The sequence below is a fragment of the Coloeus monedula genome (genome assembly GCF_965178545.1).
Source record: "Coloeus monedula genome assembly, chromosome: 24".
In the NCBI taxonomy this organism is placed as follows: Eukaryota; Metazoa; Chordata; class Aves; order Passeriformes; family Corvidae; genus Coloeus; species Coloeus monedula.
This window is the reverse complement of record NC_138804.1, coordinates 1857925-1871894: the sequence shown is the minus strand read 5'-3', so window position 1 is coordinate 1871894 and position 13970 is coordinate 1857925. Positions and strand designations below refer to the sequence as shown.

At 55.3% G+C, this 13970-nt stretch overlaps 2 protein-coding genes across 2 annotated transcripts; one reads left to right on the top strand and one right to left on the bottom strand.

The window, feature by feature from the left end:
• Positions 1–381: 381 nt before the first annotated feature.
• BSDC1 (BSD domain containing 1) lies at positions 382–7316 on the bottom strand. The gene is made up of 11 exons (XM_082296380.1): positions 7297–7316; positions 6429–6489; positions 5887–6003; positions 5110–5280; positions 4945–4999; positions 4501–4616; positions 4207–4275; positions 3979–4060; positions 3015–3542; positions 2404–2507; positions 382–2127 (listed from the first exon to the last, which is right to left on the bottom strand). The coding sequence occupies exons 1-11, from the start codon at positions 7305–7307 to the stop codon at positions 2095–2097; spliced, it is 1347 nt and encodes a 448-aa protein (XP_082152506.1). The 5' UTR covers positions 7308–7316; the 3' UTR covers positions 382–2094.
• Positions 7317–7403: 87 nt separating this feature from the next.
• ZBTB8B (zinc finger and BTB domain containing 8B) lies at positions 7404–13970 on the top strand. The gene is made up of 4 exons (XM_082296402.1): positions 7404–7471; positions 7902–8810; positions 11807–11985; positions 13599–13970. Exons 2-4 carry the CDS (start codon positions 7904–7906, stop codon positions 13908–13910), a joined length of 1398 nt encoding a protein of 465 aa, XP_082152528.1. The 5' UTR covers positions 7404–7471; positions 7902–7903; the 3' UTR covers positions 13911–13970.

The window sequence follows — 13970 nt, the reverse complement described above, 5'->3', positions numbered from 1 at the left end:
GCCCCCCTCATTCGTGTCCCGTTCCCTTGGCTGCAGAGAAGGAAAAGAGGTGGTGGAGCTCAGCATTCCCCCACGAGGAGCATCCTTTGGGAATGGTGCCAGGCTGTAAGGAACCCTTGGGACAAATTCCCTCCAGTGCCAGCAGCCCAGTGGTGTCGTGGAACCATGGAACTGCTGGAGGGGGTTTTCCATCTATCCAGGCTCGTGGGTGATGTGCCAGGCAGAGACAAACCTGGATCACACTGGGTGGTTTTTTGGGGTCACTCAAAGCCCTGAAAAGTGAGGATCCCCCTTTCCCTCTCCTGATGGAGATGGGAGGAAAGAAAAATTGCCTGTGTCATCCCCATGGCAGAGGAAATGAGGACACCCGGGACTGGCAGCGACTCTGAGAATTCCTTTAATTGCTGTTAACTGCAAGTCTGTAAAAGGTTTGGAGAAAGTCATTGTTACAAAACTACCAGCTGTTAGAATTGTTCCTGGTTTGTCACCCCAGCTAGAAAAGGCTCAGGGAGATGCGGAATAGTTCAAGAACAGAGAATATTGCACAACCAACCCACCGGTTAATTCGACTAAAGAAGAAAAGAAAGTGACACAGATGCTGCACCCTTGAGCTCTGCTGTGGGATCAGCTGGGACTCACACCAGCCCCAGGTCCCCACTGGTGTCCCCTGCCCACCACAATCTGAGGCAGGACAAGGTGAGGCTCTGCTGGACCCACCACACCCCAGGCAGGAGCAGAGCTGTCCCCGGTCCCCAGGGGTTTGGCAGGACAGGGATGCTCCTACCAGAAGTCACCCCAAAAGAGGAAAAACCAACCCCAAAACCCCAACTCTTCTCAGTGCATCTCATTTAGTGCTGTCCAAACCCAGCAGGAAACCCCCAGCCTCAGTGGAGCGGCCCTGGAAGGGGCAGGACCAAGGCAAAAAGTGTCACCCCACCACCCCAAAGGTCAGAGAGAGCAGCAAGGCCACTGTCCCCTTGGGATAACTGTGCAGTAGCAACATCTTGTGTCATGATAAGGAAACGGCCCCAAAAAGAGGCCGTGGGGCCGAAGGAAGCGTCGCAGGCAGTCACGGGGGCTTAAGGGAAGGAACCCAAGTGAGCACAGCAAAGCTGGTGGTGGCTGCAGGGCCTGGCACGGGTGGGACAGGGGGCAGATGGGCACACACAGCCTCAGCCAACAGGGACCACCTGCATTTGGGGGCCTCTCTCTCCCCAGGCTGGGAGAGGGAACGGCCAAGCAGAGGTTGAAGTGGTCAGTGGGTCAGGCTGGGGCTTTGCAAGGGCTGAACTGGGCACCACAACGAGGGGTTCTGTTCCAGGGTGACCAAACCTCTGCCAGCCCAGCAGGGCCTCAAGTAAGAGCAAGCCACAAGGATTTTGCTTGGAGAATTTAACTAGAAAGACACAAAACCCAGTGCAGGAAGGTGGTGCAGCTGCAAAGGGGGGAGCAGCAGGCCTTGGCTCTTCGAGGAACTGCTGGAAACGGGAGTTTCCATGAGAAAAAGCTTCCAAGACAAAAAGCCAGGCAGAAGCTCAGGGTTTGGCAGGGGGTTTGGCTCCTTCCAAGGTCAAAGCCACAAGCCAAATGCCTTTTTCTGCAGCACCTCCAGCCCCCAAGCCCTCCCTGGGTGTTGCTTTCCGGGTGGGAACTGCGGAGCAGCGAGCGGAGCAGGCACAGCCACATCCAGGAGCCTTTCAGCTGGAGGTTACACGTGCACACACAAGCAAGGAAGGAGCCAGCTGGCAGCCTGGCAGCCCCCAGCACACCTGGCAGGGCTCTGAGTGCCCAGCTGGCCCCAGGGACCCTTCACTCTGCCTCTTCCTGACACGTCGGGGTCAGTTTTGGCTTTGCCAGTCTCTAGGACCTATGGAGAAGTCGGGCTCCCCCGGGTGCCAGTGACCTCCTGCTTCCTCCTCCTGGATCTGAAGGGGTCACTTGAGTTGCCCACAGGTTTTAGCAGGAATGGAACTCCTCCTCCAGCCTGGGACTGCAATCCCCAGCACAGTCACACACAAAGGAACAGCCGGTCCGTGATTGAATTCACATTCGATGGTGGAAATGAGCCTGTGACACACGCTGGAAGCAGCTGCTTTATTCCCAGTCTTCCCACTCTTCATCTTCCAGCTGTGAACAGGAGGAAGTTTGTTTCTGAACTGTTTCTGAGCTGTTTGCAACAGTTTGTTTCTGTAACTCAACAGCTCCTCCTGCCCAGGACACCTGAGCCAGCACAAAGCCCGATGTATCCTCATGCTGCCACGCCTTCCCAATAGGGATTTGCCTGCTTTGTTCCCCATGGGAAACCTCAGCACATTCATCCCACCAGTCCCTCTCTGCTCATGCAGCATCACCCCCAGGGGTTGGTGATGCTTTTGGGGAGCAGTTTTGCCTCCCCTGACTCACCTCCCCAGACATTTCCACCTTGGAGAGCGCCAGCTGCACCTCCTCTTCGGTCATGTCCAGATCAAAGTCCTTTTCCCAGTCCTCGCTGATATCCGTGCTGGAGCCTGGAAACACAAACATCCCCCACTGAGCCACCAGAGCTGGTCCTAAAGCCCTGGAATCCCCAAGGCTCAGAGCTACCACAGCCTGCCTGAGGAGGGAAAGCCTCCACATTCCCAGGAACAGCTCTCTGACAGAGATGGGATGGACTGAGCCTGCTTCCCTCGGGGAACAAGTGGGAGAGGTGGATGCTCAAATATTTTTCTCCTCTGGCCTGGGAGAACTGGGATGTGTCAGCTTCCAGTCACACAGAAAATGCAGAGGGTAAAGAATGACAGGAGGGACTTAGATACGGGGACTGTCATTGTCCCAGCAGGGACATTCCTAGGGATGACAGGCAGAGGGAAGCAATCACCACATTCCCTCCACAGAGCACAGCCTTTCCTGGCATCCAGGGACCAAAGGCCTGTTCTGTTCAGCCAGCAGACCTTTGATTTCCTTCTCTTTCCTCTCCCCCATCCCCATAAACCCAGAGCCCTTTCCCCAAGAGGGTTCCCAGCCCCCACACAAACCTTTCTTGCCGTTGTTGGAGGGGGTGGATTTGCCACTGTCCGAGTTGAGCTCGAAGACTCGCAGATCTGTGGGCCCTTCCTCTCTCTGAGTCTCTGTCCTGCCCTGCCCTTTGCTCTCCAGCTCCCTGAGCTCTGTTCCAGCTACCGGCTCCGAGGATGCTGCTGATTCCTCGGCAGGTGCAGAAGGCTGAGCAGCTTCTGGGGGCTTTGGCTCTTCCAAGGTGGCCTCCACCAGCCTCTGGGAGAGGTCCCCGGTGCCCGTGGGTGGAGCTGCAGTCTGTAGCTGGGTGGCAGGCACAGAGGCAGGGTTTGCAATCTGAGTCACAAGGGACACGCTCTCGCTGCTCTCCGAGGGGCTCTGCTCCACTGGGACCAGCTCTGGGGGCAGCACAGCCCAGCTCTCCCCGGAGGGGCCCTTGGCAGCAGCGGGGTGGTTTCCCTCCGGGGCTGCCGGGGTGGGTTCTTTGTGTGCTGCTCCTGGAAATGTGATGTTTGCACAAGGCAGAGGGGACATCCCCAAGAACTCCTCTGTAGGGAGGCAGAAGAGAAGCGAGAGATGTTTCAGCAAGTGCAGCAGCAGTTGGGCTGGGAGCCGGATTTCACAGAATCAGGGAATGGCCTGAGCTGGGAGGGACCCACGGGGGTCGTGGAGTCCAACCCCTGGCCCTGCACAGACACCCCAACAATCCCTAACTCTGCACATCCCTAAGAGCATCATCCTGGAGCTCTGGCAGCTTTGGGGCCGTGACCATTCCCTGAGGAGCCCCAGCACGCTCTGGGGGAAGAGCATTTTCCTGATATCCAACCTAAACTACCCCGAGCCAGCCCCAGCCATTCCCTCAGATCCCATCGCTGGTCACACAGAGCAGAGATCAGAGCTGCCCCTTCACTGCCCCTTGTGATTTGTGGGAGAGGGATGATGAGTTCTCCACAAAGCCTCCCAGAGCCCCAAAACCTGACCCACCTTCATCCTCCTCCCAGCCTGGCTCCTCTTGGTGCATGCTCTGCTCCGCTCGCTGCTTCAGAGCCTCCCTCCGGGCTTCGTCCTGCAGGGAATTCCACATCAGCAGCAGCTCACATCCCCAACCCCTTCCTTCCCCCAGGCATTTCGGCATCACTGACTCCAAGAAGGCAGCCCAGATCCCTGTTTTCCCTGGAAAAGCACCCCCAGGGAGCCCCCAGCCTGACCTACCTGCTCCAGGCGATGCACTTTGTAGAAGTAGCGCTGCCAGAACTCCGAGTGGGAAACAGCCACAGGGACCTGGGAAAGGGATCAGGAAAGGGATCAGGAAAGGGATGAGCCCCTCAGGGGGAGAGCTGCAGCTGCTGCTGCTGCTGTGTCCCTCTCTCCTCCCAAAGCTTGGAACCATTTCACCATAGCTCAGCATGCCACCACAGCTGTTTCCATTCCAACTGCAAGGGGCAAACAGCTCAGGGCTTCCCTGCAGCATTCCCCGAGTCAGGAATTGCCCAGGCAGGGCCTCACCATTTTGGTGTAGAGTGCCCGGATGGAAGGGCTGGTTGCCAGCAGCTCTGCAATCTCCCCTTTCTTCTCCTCCAGGCTGAACTGAGAGAGCCAGGCCTCGAGCAGCTCAGCAGGGCCTGTTTGGGACGAGCACAGGGATAACAATCCTTGGCACAAAAGGGCAGGAAGACTTGGGAAGTTTAATTGGAAAGGTGCTGGGGCAAAAGAGGAAGGAGACACAGGGCTCAGAGCTCCTCTGCCAGCCCAAGGCCACGTGGCACCAGTTTAAACTGGGCCAGTAAATTCAGCCTAAGCTGGTCCTTGAGGTAAGAGCCAGATCTGCTCTCTACAGCTGGCCCCAGCTACAGCCAAACCAGCCCTGCTGGCCAAAGGCTTCAGGGAATTCCAGCTGACCCCCAGACCCCCCAGGGACAGCACCCTGGACCCCCCTGGACCCTCCCATACCATCGGGCTCGTTGCAGTAGGTGGCTGGGTCGGACTGGAGGCTGTAGAGACGAGCCTGGAGGAGACACACAGGGACAGCTGTGAGGGAAGGGACAGCAGCAGAGCCAGGGGACAGGGCTGAGGATGCCACATCCCAGAGCATCCCCCTGGGAACGGGACACTCACCTTGGCACTGTCGTAGGGCTCGGTGGTACCTGAGGGTGTTGCCATCAGTGTTATCACATCACAGTCAATGGTCTTGTCCGGTGAGGGAGCAAAAGTGTCCGAGATGACCCCCAGGAAGTCAGACAGCCCCTTCCTCACCTTTTCCGTGGCACCTGAGGAACCTTCCGTCCTCTTCAAGGGAAGAGGCAGCACAGTGTCAGTAACACCCCAGAATTCCTGGGTGGGATCCTTAAGGAAGCGGGATCTCTCCCTTCAGGAGAGTGCTATGGAGGAGACTGGGCTGCATGGGGGTGGTGGGAGGCACCTGCCTCAGGTGGGGAACTGAGGCTTTGTGGGAAGGACACAGCCAGGTTTGGGGCTGGCTGCTTTGGGGTGGGACTGTCCCAGCAGCAGCTGTGCAGGGCTGAGGCTCACAGCTCGTGTGGGGAGCCTGTGTCACCCCACAGTGACACTGCCAGCATCCCAGCTGCTCAGTGTAAGGGGAGAGGGAACCACAAGGCCCCTCCTCTGCTCATCTGCAAGGGCATGGAGTGACAGGACAAGGGGGAACGGCCTTAAGCTGAAGGAAGGAGGGGTGAGATGAGATATTGGGAAGAAATTCTTCCTTGTGAGGGTGGTGGGATGGAATTCCCAGAGAAGCTGTAGCTGCCCCATCCCTGGAAATGTTCCAGGCTAGGATGGACGGGGCTTGGAGCAACCTGGGATGGTGGAAAGTGTCCCTGCCCATGGCAGGGGGTGGCACTGGATGATCTTGAAGCTCTCCCAGCCCCTACTCACTGCCAGCTTGTCCTTGACCACGCTGGCCGTGGCGGCGATGGTGCAGGCTGTGTCGTGCTGCACCACCTGGGTGAACTCTGCCAGGTCCCGCTTCATGAATTCCAAAGCCTCTGTGGACTGCAAGGAGACAGCAGATGCATTGTCCAGGCTTTTGGTTCTCCAACAAAGCCAGGATCGCTCCCAGCACGTCACAAAAATTCAACCGTGAGAGCAGCTTGGGCAAAGCGTGAGACCAGAATAACCTGAATAACAACAGCACTTGCTATGCCCAAAACACATCCCAGGAGGGTTGAAAGCCAAGAATAGAAAAACACAGGTTGGGAAAAGCCTGGGTTTAGGGTTTGTGTCTAATTAACACAAGCAATGCTGCCACAGGCAGGAAATGACACACCCCAAAGCGACGCTGGGAGCACAGCCCTCCGTGCTCGGGGTGATCTTCACGGGACAGAGCCCAACACTCAGCCAGAAGGTCCCCAGTAAACCCATCCCAATCCCAGCCTGGGCAAACTGGGGCCGCCCCACAAGGTCCCAGTGGTTCCCACCTTCTCCTTGACAGCCTGGTAGCTCTGCTGGAGCCAGCTCCGCCACCAGCCCCCGTCCTCCCTGCGCGGGACACGGCGGCGTCAGCACAGAGCCCGAGCCCAGAGCAGCATCCCAGAGCGAACCCCAAACCCCAGATCCCAAATCCAGATCCTGACCCCAGAGCAGCATCCCAGAGCGAACCCCAAACCCCACACCCCAAATCCAGACCCCACACCCAGATCCTGACCCCAGAGCAGCATCCCAGAGCGAACCCCAAACCCCACACCCCAAATCCAGACCCAGATCCCGACCCCAGAGCAGCATCCCAGAGCGAACCCCAAACCCCAGACCCAGATCCAGACCCCAGATCCCGACCCCAGACCAAACCCCCAAACCCCAGATCCCAAATCCAGACCCAGATCCAGACCCAGACCGCAGATCCAGATCTCAGATTCTGATCCCAGACCTCAGAACCCGGATCCCACATCCCGATCCCAGATCCCGATCCCATATCCCAACGCCAGATCCCAACCCCAGATCCCACATCCCACATCCCAACCCAACGTCCCAACCCCCATATCCCAATCCCGATCCCACATCCCAACCCAACATCCCAACTCCCATGTCCCAATCCCGATCCCAATCCCAACCCCAGTTCCCGATCCCAGATCCCGATCCCACATCCCGATCCCACATCCCAACCCCAGATCCCAACCACAGACCCCGATCCCAGATTCACACCCCGACACCCCAAAACCCCGCCCCGGCCCCGCCGCCCTGCCCATCCCCATCCCGGTCCCGGTCCCTGTCCCGTTCCATCCCGTTCCCTGTCCCGTTCCCTGTCCCGTTCCCTCCCGCTCCCGCCGCCCCCGCCCGTGCCCCGCTCACCCCTCCGCCATCTTGGCGCGGTGACGTCACCAATATTTACCGACCCCTCACCCCGCGGGCCCCGCCCCGGAGCCGGGCCCTCCTGACGTCACTTCCTGCCCCGCCCCGGGGGCGCGCCCCGGCTACGGCGGCCGGGCGGGACCGGGAGCGGGGCCGCGAGCGGGGCCGGGCGGAGGTGAGCGATGGGCACCGGGCAGGGCCGCGTTCCGGGGCATCTCCAGACCGGGCAGGGCGGTGCTTGGAGCAGGGAGGGGTCCCAGTACGGAGCAGGATGGTTCTTGGCGCTGCGGGGCATCCCGGTACCGGGTAGGGTGCTCCTTGGCCTTCTAGGGCATGCTGGGGGACCGGGCGTACCGGGACCTTGGCGGGATGTGGAACTCGTGGTACCGGGCGGGACGGTCCTTGGAGGGGTATAGGATACCCGGTACCGGGCGGGACGGTCCTTGGAGGGGTGTGGGACCCGCAGGGCCGCGCAGGACGGTTCTTGCCGGGGTCTCCCCCCCTGTCCCGGGTCCCCGCGGTGTCCCCGCGGCGCTGGCAGGGGGTGGCAGCGGCGGTGTCCCCGCGGGTCCCGGTGCTGACGGCTCGCTCTGTTCCCGGCACAGCCATGGAGGTGCAGTCGTACTACACCAAACTGCTGGGGGAGCTGAACGAGCAGCGCAAGCGGGATTTCTTCTGCGACTGCAGCATCATCGTGGAGGGCAGGATCTTCAAAGCCCACAAGAACATCCTGTTCGCCAACAGCGGCTACTTCCGAGCGCTGCTCATCCACTACATCCAGGACAGCGGCCGCCACAGCACGGCCTCGCTGGACATCGTCACCTCCGAGGCTTTCTCCATCATCCTGGATTTCCTCTACTCCGGGAAGCTGGATCTGTGCGGGGAGAACGTGATCGAGGTGATGTCGGCCGCCAGCTACCTGCAGATGACCGACGTGGTCAACTTCTGCAAAACGTACATCAGGTCTTCCTTGGACATCTGCAGGAAGATCGAGAGGGAAGCGGCTTTCTACCAGGCTGACAGCGGGAGCTCAGCCAGGGAGGGCACCTCCCTCGGCCCCAAGAGCTCCGCCCCCGCGTCCTGCCTGCAGGAGAAGGAGAGGATTCCACAATGCCAGCGGGAGCCTCCCTGCGGGGACTGCAGCACCCTGGAGCTGGTGGTCAGGGACCCCCTGAGCAGTGACTGCCCCGATGACCCCTCGCTGCCCAAAGGGGTGGAACCCAAAGTGGAGTTCGACCCCGACGAGGTGGAGGTGGAGGTGGGCGAGCGGCTGCCGCAGTTCCCCGCGCCGCTGTCCCTGGAGCAGATGGAAGAGGGGCAGCCCGTGGAGCTGGCCTGCAATAATTACCACATGAAGCAGTTCCTGGAGGCTCTGCTGCGCAACAGCTCGGCTCAGAGGAAGGAGGACGTGGTGCATCACTTTGTCCGGGGATTTGAGGGTAGGGCTGAGGATGCAGGAGTCGCCGTGAGTTCCATGATGGACATTCACAGCGACTGGTATGGTGAGGACACAGGTGAGAGGACTCGGGGGGTGCAGCCTGTGGAGTTGAGGAGGGAACAGCTTTGTTGGGCCGCTTCTTTTGTGACTCTTGTTGAGGAATATATTGCTGAATATTTTGGCACAGTGAAATAAACTCTTGTTGTGCACTTGAAAAGCAGCTGTACTCGTTTGTTCGGTGCAGCCCGTGGGAGGTGAGTATTCCTGACAGCTCTGCAGCTCCCAAATCACCCCCCAGACTCCAGTGGGGGTGATTCTGCTTTAATAAACTCACTGGGACCTCGTTGAAAGGCAGGTGCATTTTTAAAAATCATTAAGAGCAATCCAACAGCAGCTGAGCTGCCACAAGAGGGATCTGCTGCACGACCCGCTGCAGCAGGAGCTCATCCCACTGGAGCTCCTGCCAGTGCTGCTCTGTTTGCTCCTGCTTGGGATTTCAGAGGGCAGGAATCAGTTTTATCCAACACTGAGGGATCCCTACAAGTCCTTTAGGAGCACTGAAAGCTTTAAACTCTGTGGTATAGCATAAAGATGAGGCTTTTGTCACTTCTGAGCTGCTGGTCACTGAGGTTCTGCTGCTGCCCCGAGCCCAGCACCAGTTGGAATATCTCAGGAATATTTCCTGGCAGCAGTGTCAGGCACCTGGAGAAGAAGAAAATCAGGCCCATGTGCATTTCTCCTGATGTGGACAATAAAGATTTGGGCATTTTATCTGGTTTTTGATAAGTGCCTTGTCCAAACAGCCTTGTGAAGACAGGAGGTGGCTCTGACAAACTGCAAGTGCCACAGGTGCCGAGGATGTGACAAATGCCACAGCGCTGTGGGCAGCACACAAGTTTATTTTCACATCAGCTCGAGCTGCCTGTGCAATCTCAAAGCCAATAAAACTGTCAAATCCTCTCTGCTTTCCAATCAGGCACTGATAAAATCACAAATCCAGGTTCAGTGCCACCAGCAGCTCTCAGAGCAGGGCTGGCACCACTCAGGCTGCTGCTTTTCCACGTGTGGCAGGGTGAGAACATCCAACACACAAACTTGGCTTCTTTTCTTCCCTCTCTCAACATCTCCAGGCTGTTAATGAGTCATGAAAAGGGAAATGCTTCCAGAGTTTGACAGGGAACATCGGGTGTCCTGACAGTGCAGCAGAAATCAGTGGGAGATGGGTTTTGAGTAGGAGTGAGGGAAAAGAAACCAAACCTTCCATTCCTTCTGTTTCTGTGCTAAACCAGGACATTGTAGCAGCGAGGAGAGTGGGAGCTTCTCAGCTTTCAGTGGTGCTGCTGCCTCAGCTTCCTCACAAGGCACCAGAAATGAGAAATACGAAGTCCTGATACCAGAATGGTGCACTCAGGTCAACAGAAGAGATAAACACCACTCCTTTCACGTGTCCACCTCTGTTCCATCACCCTGCTCCCCTTCACAGCAGATGGAAGGGAAACAGGCACCTGCAGAGCACTGGAAGCAAGGCAGGACTAAGAACTGGGTTGGTTGGGGTTTTAATGAAGCTCTAAACGCCCAGCAGGGATTTGCAATCCTTTGGGAAGCTCCAGAATGGGGTGAGATGACTCTGGCTCACACCATTAACACCAGACACACCTTTTTTGATAGTGGGTTGGATAAACCTTAATACAAAGGATGCTCTGCAACCTCACCTGCTTGACACACAAAACATTTCCCTGAATCAGTGCCTGGAACAGGGAAAATTAATCCTTTGGCATCACATCTCCACCTTTCTGCTGGAAGGGAAGCTGGGCTGGTGCTGAAAAACTTGGCAGTGCCCATGTTTATGTAAAATGGGATCTTCAAGTTTAATTTTCTTCTTGCACCTGACTCCATAAATTGTGTAATACTTGTGGTTTGGTTTTAGGAACAGTAAAACATTGTCAGGAAATATGTTGGGAGTCCTTCATCATGCTATTCCCAGCAGGAGGGCAGTAGAAACAAAGAGTCATATTTTCAGATCTAAATATAAAAGCACTTGGACAAAATGTGCTATTCCTGCCTGCAGTTTGTGCTCGAGGTTTTCGTTGCTGATGCTGTTTAATGTTAATGGTTTCATAATTAACAAAAAAAAAAAGAAGTGGCTGAGATGGAGCAGAGACCCCATCGCACTAAAAGCAGATTTTTGGTACTTCATTAAGTGGCTTCTTAAAATAAAATGAGCAACAGGGCGTCTGCAGCTGCATGAATTCTGCAATGGCACCAGCTGAGGAAAGCCCAGGTAAGCCAAGCCCAGGGAGAGGGCCCAGTGCAGCTCTCTGGCCTCAGCTTTGCAGCGAGCAGGACGAGGAGCCAACCCGAGGTGCCTGAGTGTCCTTGGGGTGACTTTAGGATGTGGATCCCATATCGCTGCCCATGCCCAGAAATTAATTCCTGTGCCTTTCTATGCCTCTAAACTGAGCCTGAGAGGGGGAAGGAAAAAACTGAGCAAAACTTTTTCAAAGCAGTTTGCAGCTTGTTCAAGGTCACACACAGAGATAGAAGTTTTTTTTCCCCCAGCTGCAGCAGGGGAGGGAGGAAGCAGCCAGTTTGCTGCTTTCCAGTCAGCTTCTGGCCAGTTGTTTCAGTTTCTTGTTCTCCAGAGAGAGACTGAGAGTTGAGCTTTGTTTTTCCTTCCCTGGAATTCCGGGAGTTTTCTCCCTTTTCTACTGGACTGCCAGATTTTCTCCCTTTTCTACTGGATTGCTTCAACCTCAGAGCACATCAGGAGGACTTTCCACCGGGCACAGAGGGCCAAGCCCCAGCTCTGAGGAGACCAAAGGGAGAACTCTTAACACTTCCCCAGGTTTTTCCTCCACAGCGACAGATTTTATTATTTAGCCTTATTATCCTTTCCCCTGTGTTTGCTAAATAAATAGCTTTATCTCCTTCACTTCCCTTCGAGGAAAATTTCTTTTCCCCCCAGCCTGGTGGGGGGAGGGACGGTTGTGCCTTCTCTCAGAGGACCTATTTCAAAATTCAGCCAAACCGCCACACTGAGCTAACCCCGTGCTGTGTGTTCTTCTCCCCAAGGTGACGTGCTGGTGGTGCCCATCAAGCTGCACAAGTGCCCCTTCTGCCCCTACACGGCCAAGCAGAAGGGGATCCTCAAGCGCCACATCCGCTCCCACACCGGGGAGAGGCCCTATCCCTGCGAGACCTGCGGGAAGCGCTTCACCCGCCAGGAGCACCTGCGGAGCCACGCGCTCAGCGTGAGTCTGGGTGGTTGTGGCCACCAGGGAGTTGATTCCGAGGGTTTTCTTGGCGTTTTCCAGGTGGATTTCCCGAAGGAAATTGCCTGGAGGAACCCGGAGTGCTGAGAATGTTTCTCTGTTTTGAAGGGGTTTTGCCGCCCTGAGCAACGCTGGTTTTACCTCCAACCTTGGAAAAAGTTACCAAGGATCAGACAAGAACTAGGAAATGCAGTGGTGGGAATTAGGTGATAGACTAGGAAATACAGTGGTGGGAATTAGGTGATAGACCAGGAAATACAGTGGTGGGAATTAGGTGATAAACTAGGAAATACAGTGGTGGGAATTAGGTGATAGACCAGGAAATACAGTGGTGGGAATTAGGTGATAGACTGGAAATACAGTGGTGGGAATTAGGTGATAGACCAGGAAATACAGTGGTGGGAATTAGGTGATAAACTGGAAATACAGTGGTGGGAATTAGGTGATAGACTAGGAAATACAGTGGTGGGAATTAGGTGATAGACTGGAAATACAGTGGTGGGAATTAGGTGATAGACTGGAAATACAGTGGTGGGAATTAGGTGATAAACTGGAAATACAGTGGTGGGAATTAGGTGATAAACTGGAAATACAGTGGTGGGAATTAGGTGATAGACTACGATGTAAGATTGTCACAGGGTGAAAAATTTAGAGGTTTTGGGCTTCTCTTTGTAGTAAATAGATGAGGGTAAAAAAGATCAAAATGGAGGATTGTTGTTGTTCTCTAAACCTTCTCCTTCTACTACTCCATGTTCTGCAGTAAAAGTGGTTTGGGATGATTGGATAGAGAATTCCGCAGTTCCTGCCCGTGTTACTGAATAATTGGTAGGAAAGTGAAAATAATGGACATTTTTAGTAACTATTGGTTAAAATATCTTTAAAAGGCTGTGTAAATCTTGATAGAGAGCCTTCACTCCTGCTTTCTGTGCTCTGTGCTGTACCTGGGTCATGCTGGTGGCTCTGTTCCTCTGATAAGACTTCATAAACAACTATCTGGAAGCACTGAAACTCCAGGAAAAGTCTCAGTTTATCTTTGAAACTCCTTGCAAGGACTTTCAGTAAATTCTCTCCCATCAGGAGGGATTTGATTTATGGCATGGTAAAGTGTCAGTTGCCAAAGCGAGAGAAACTTTTCAGTTAATAATAATAATAATGATAATGATAATGATAATAATAATAATAATTAGTATTTGGTTCGTTGTTTTGCTCTATTGGATATTTGGCATTTCTCCTGAAGCACACAGTAAGGATTTAGGCATTTTGTTTTCCCAATCTGTTCGATCTGGGAAGGAATTCTGCCTTGTGAGGGTGGTGAGGTTGTTGATTCCCTATTCCTGGAAGTATCCCAGGCCAGGCTGGACAGGGCTTGGAGCAACCTGGCATTGGGGAGGGTGTCCCTGCCCATGGCAGGGATGGGCTGGATGAGCTTTGATGTCCCTTCCAACCCAACCCATTCCACGATTTTTGTCCTTTATGGCATCACAATGGAATCCCCTTCAGGTGAAGCGTGGCTTTTCTCCTGTTTTGGGAATCTCTCCCAACCCAGCAGGTTGCTGGTTTTCCCCTCCCCAATTTTGCTGTTTTCCCTGCAGGTCCATCGCTCCAACAAGCCCATCATCTGCAAGGGCTGCAGGAGAACCTTCACCAACAGCCTGTCCCAGGGGCTGCGGCGCTTCGGGCTCTGCGACAGCTGCACCTGTGTCACCACCACCCACGAGGACTCCATGCCCATCAACCTCAGCCTCATGGAAACAGCCTCAGAAGGCCAGGAAAAAGGGGATGCTGACAACGATTGGCCCATCTACGTGGAGTCTGGTGAGGAAAATGATGCAGCTGATGATGATGATGGCGATGACAAGCAGGAAATCCACCGGAGTTTGTCAGACAGAGAAACTCTGATGTAGCAGTGAGAGGAGAGGGGGAGCACTGAGAGGTTCCCCAGCAGTGTCTGGGACAGAGAACTG

Excerpts from the sequence above, each read along its gene's own strand:
- BSDC1 (XM_082296380.1), bottom strand. Across the intron at positions 5,000-5,109 it reads AGCCCTACGACAGTGCCAAG|GCTCGTCTCTACAGCCTCCA; the intron begins GTGAGTGTCCCG and ends TGTCTCCTCCAG. Across the intron at positions 4,276-4,500 it reads GGGCACTCTACACCAAAATG|GTCCCTGTGGCTGTTTCCCA; the intron begins GTGAGGCCCTGC and ends TCCCTTTCCCAG.
- ZBTB8B (XM_082296402.1), top strand. The coding sequence starts at position 7,904 with ATGGAGGTGCAGTCGTACTACACCAAACTGCTGGGGGAGCTGAACGAG. Across the intron at positions 8,811-11,806 it reads CTGGTATGGTGAGGACACAG|GTGACGTGCTGGTGGTGCCC; the intron begins GTGAGAGGACTC and ends CTTCTCCCCAAG. Across the intron at positions 11,986-13,598 it reads TGCGGAGCCACGCGCTCAGC|GTCCATCGCTCCAACAAGCC; the intron begins GTGAGTCTGGGT and ends TTTTCCCTGCAG.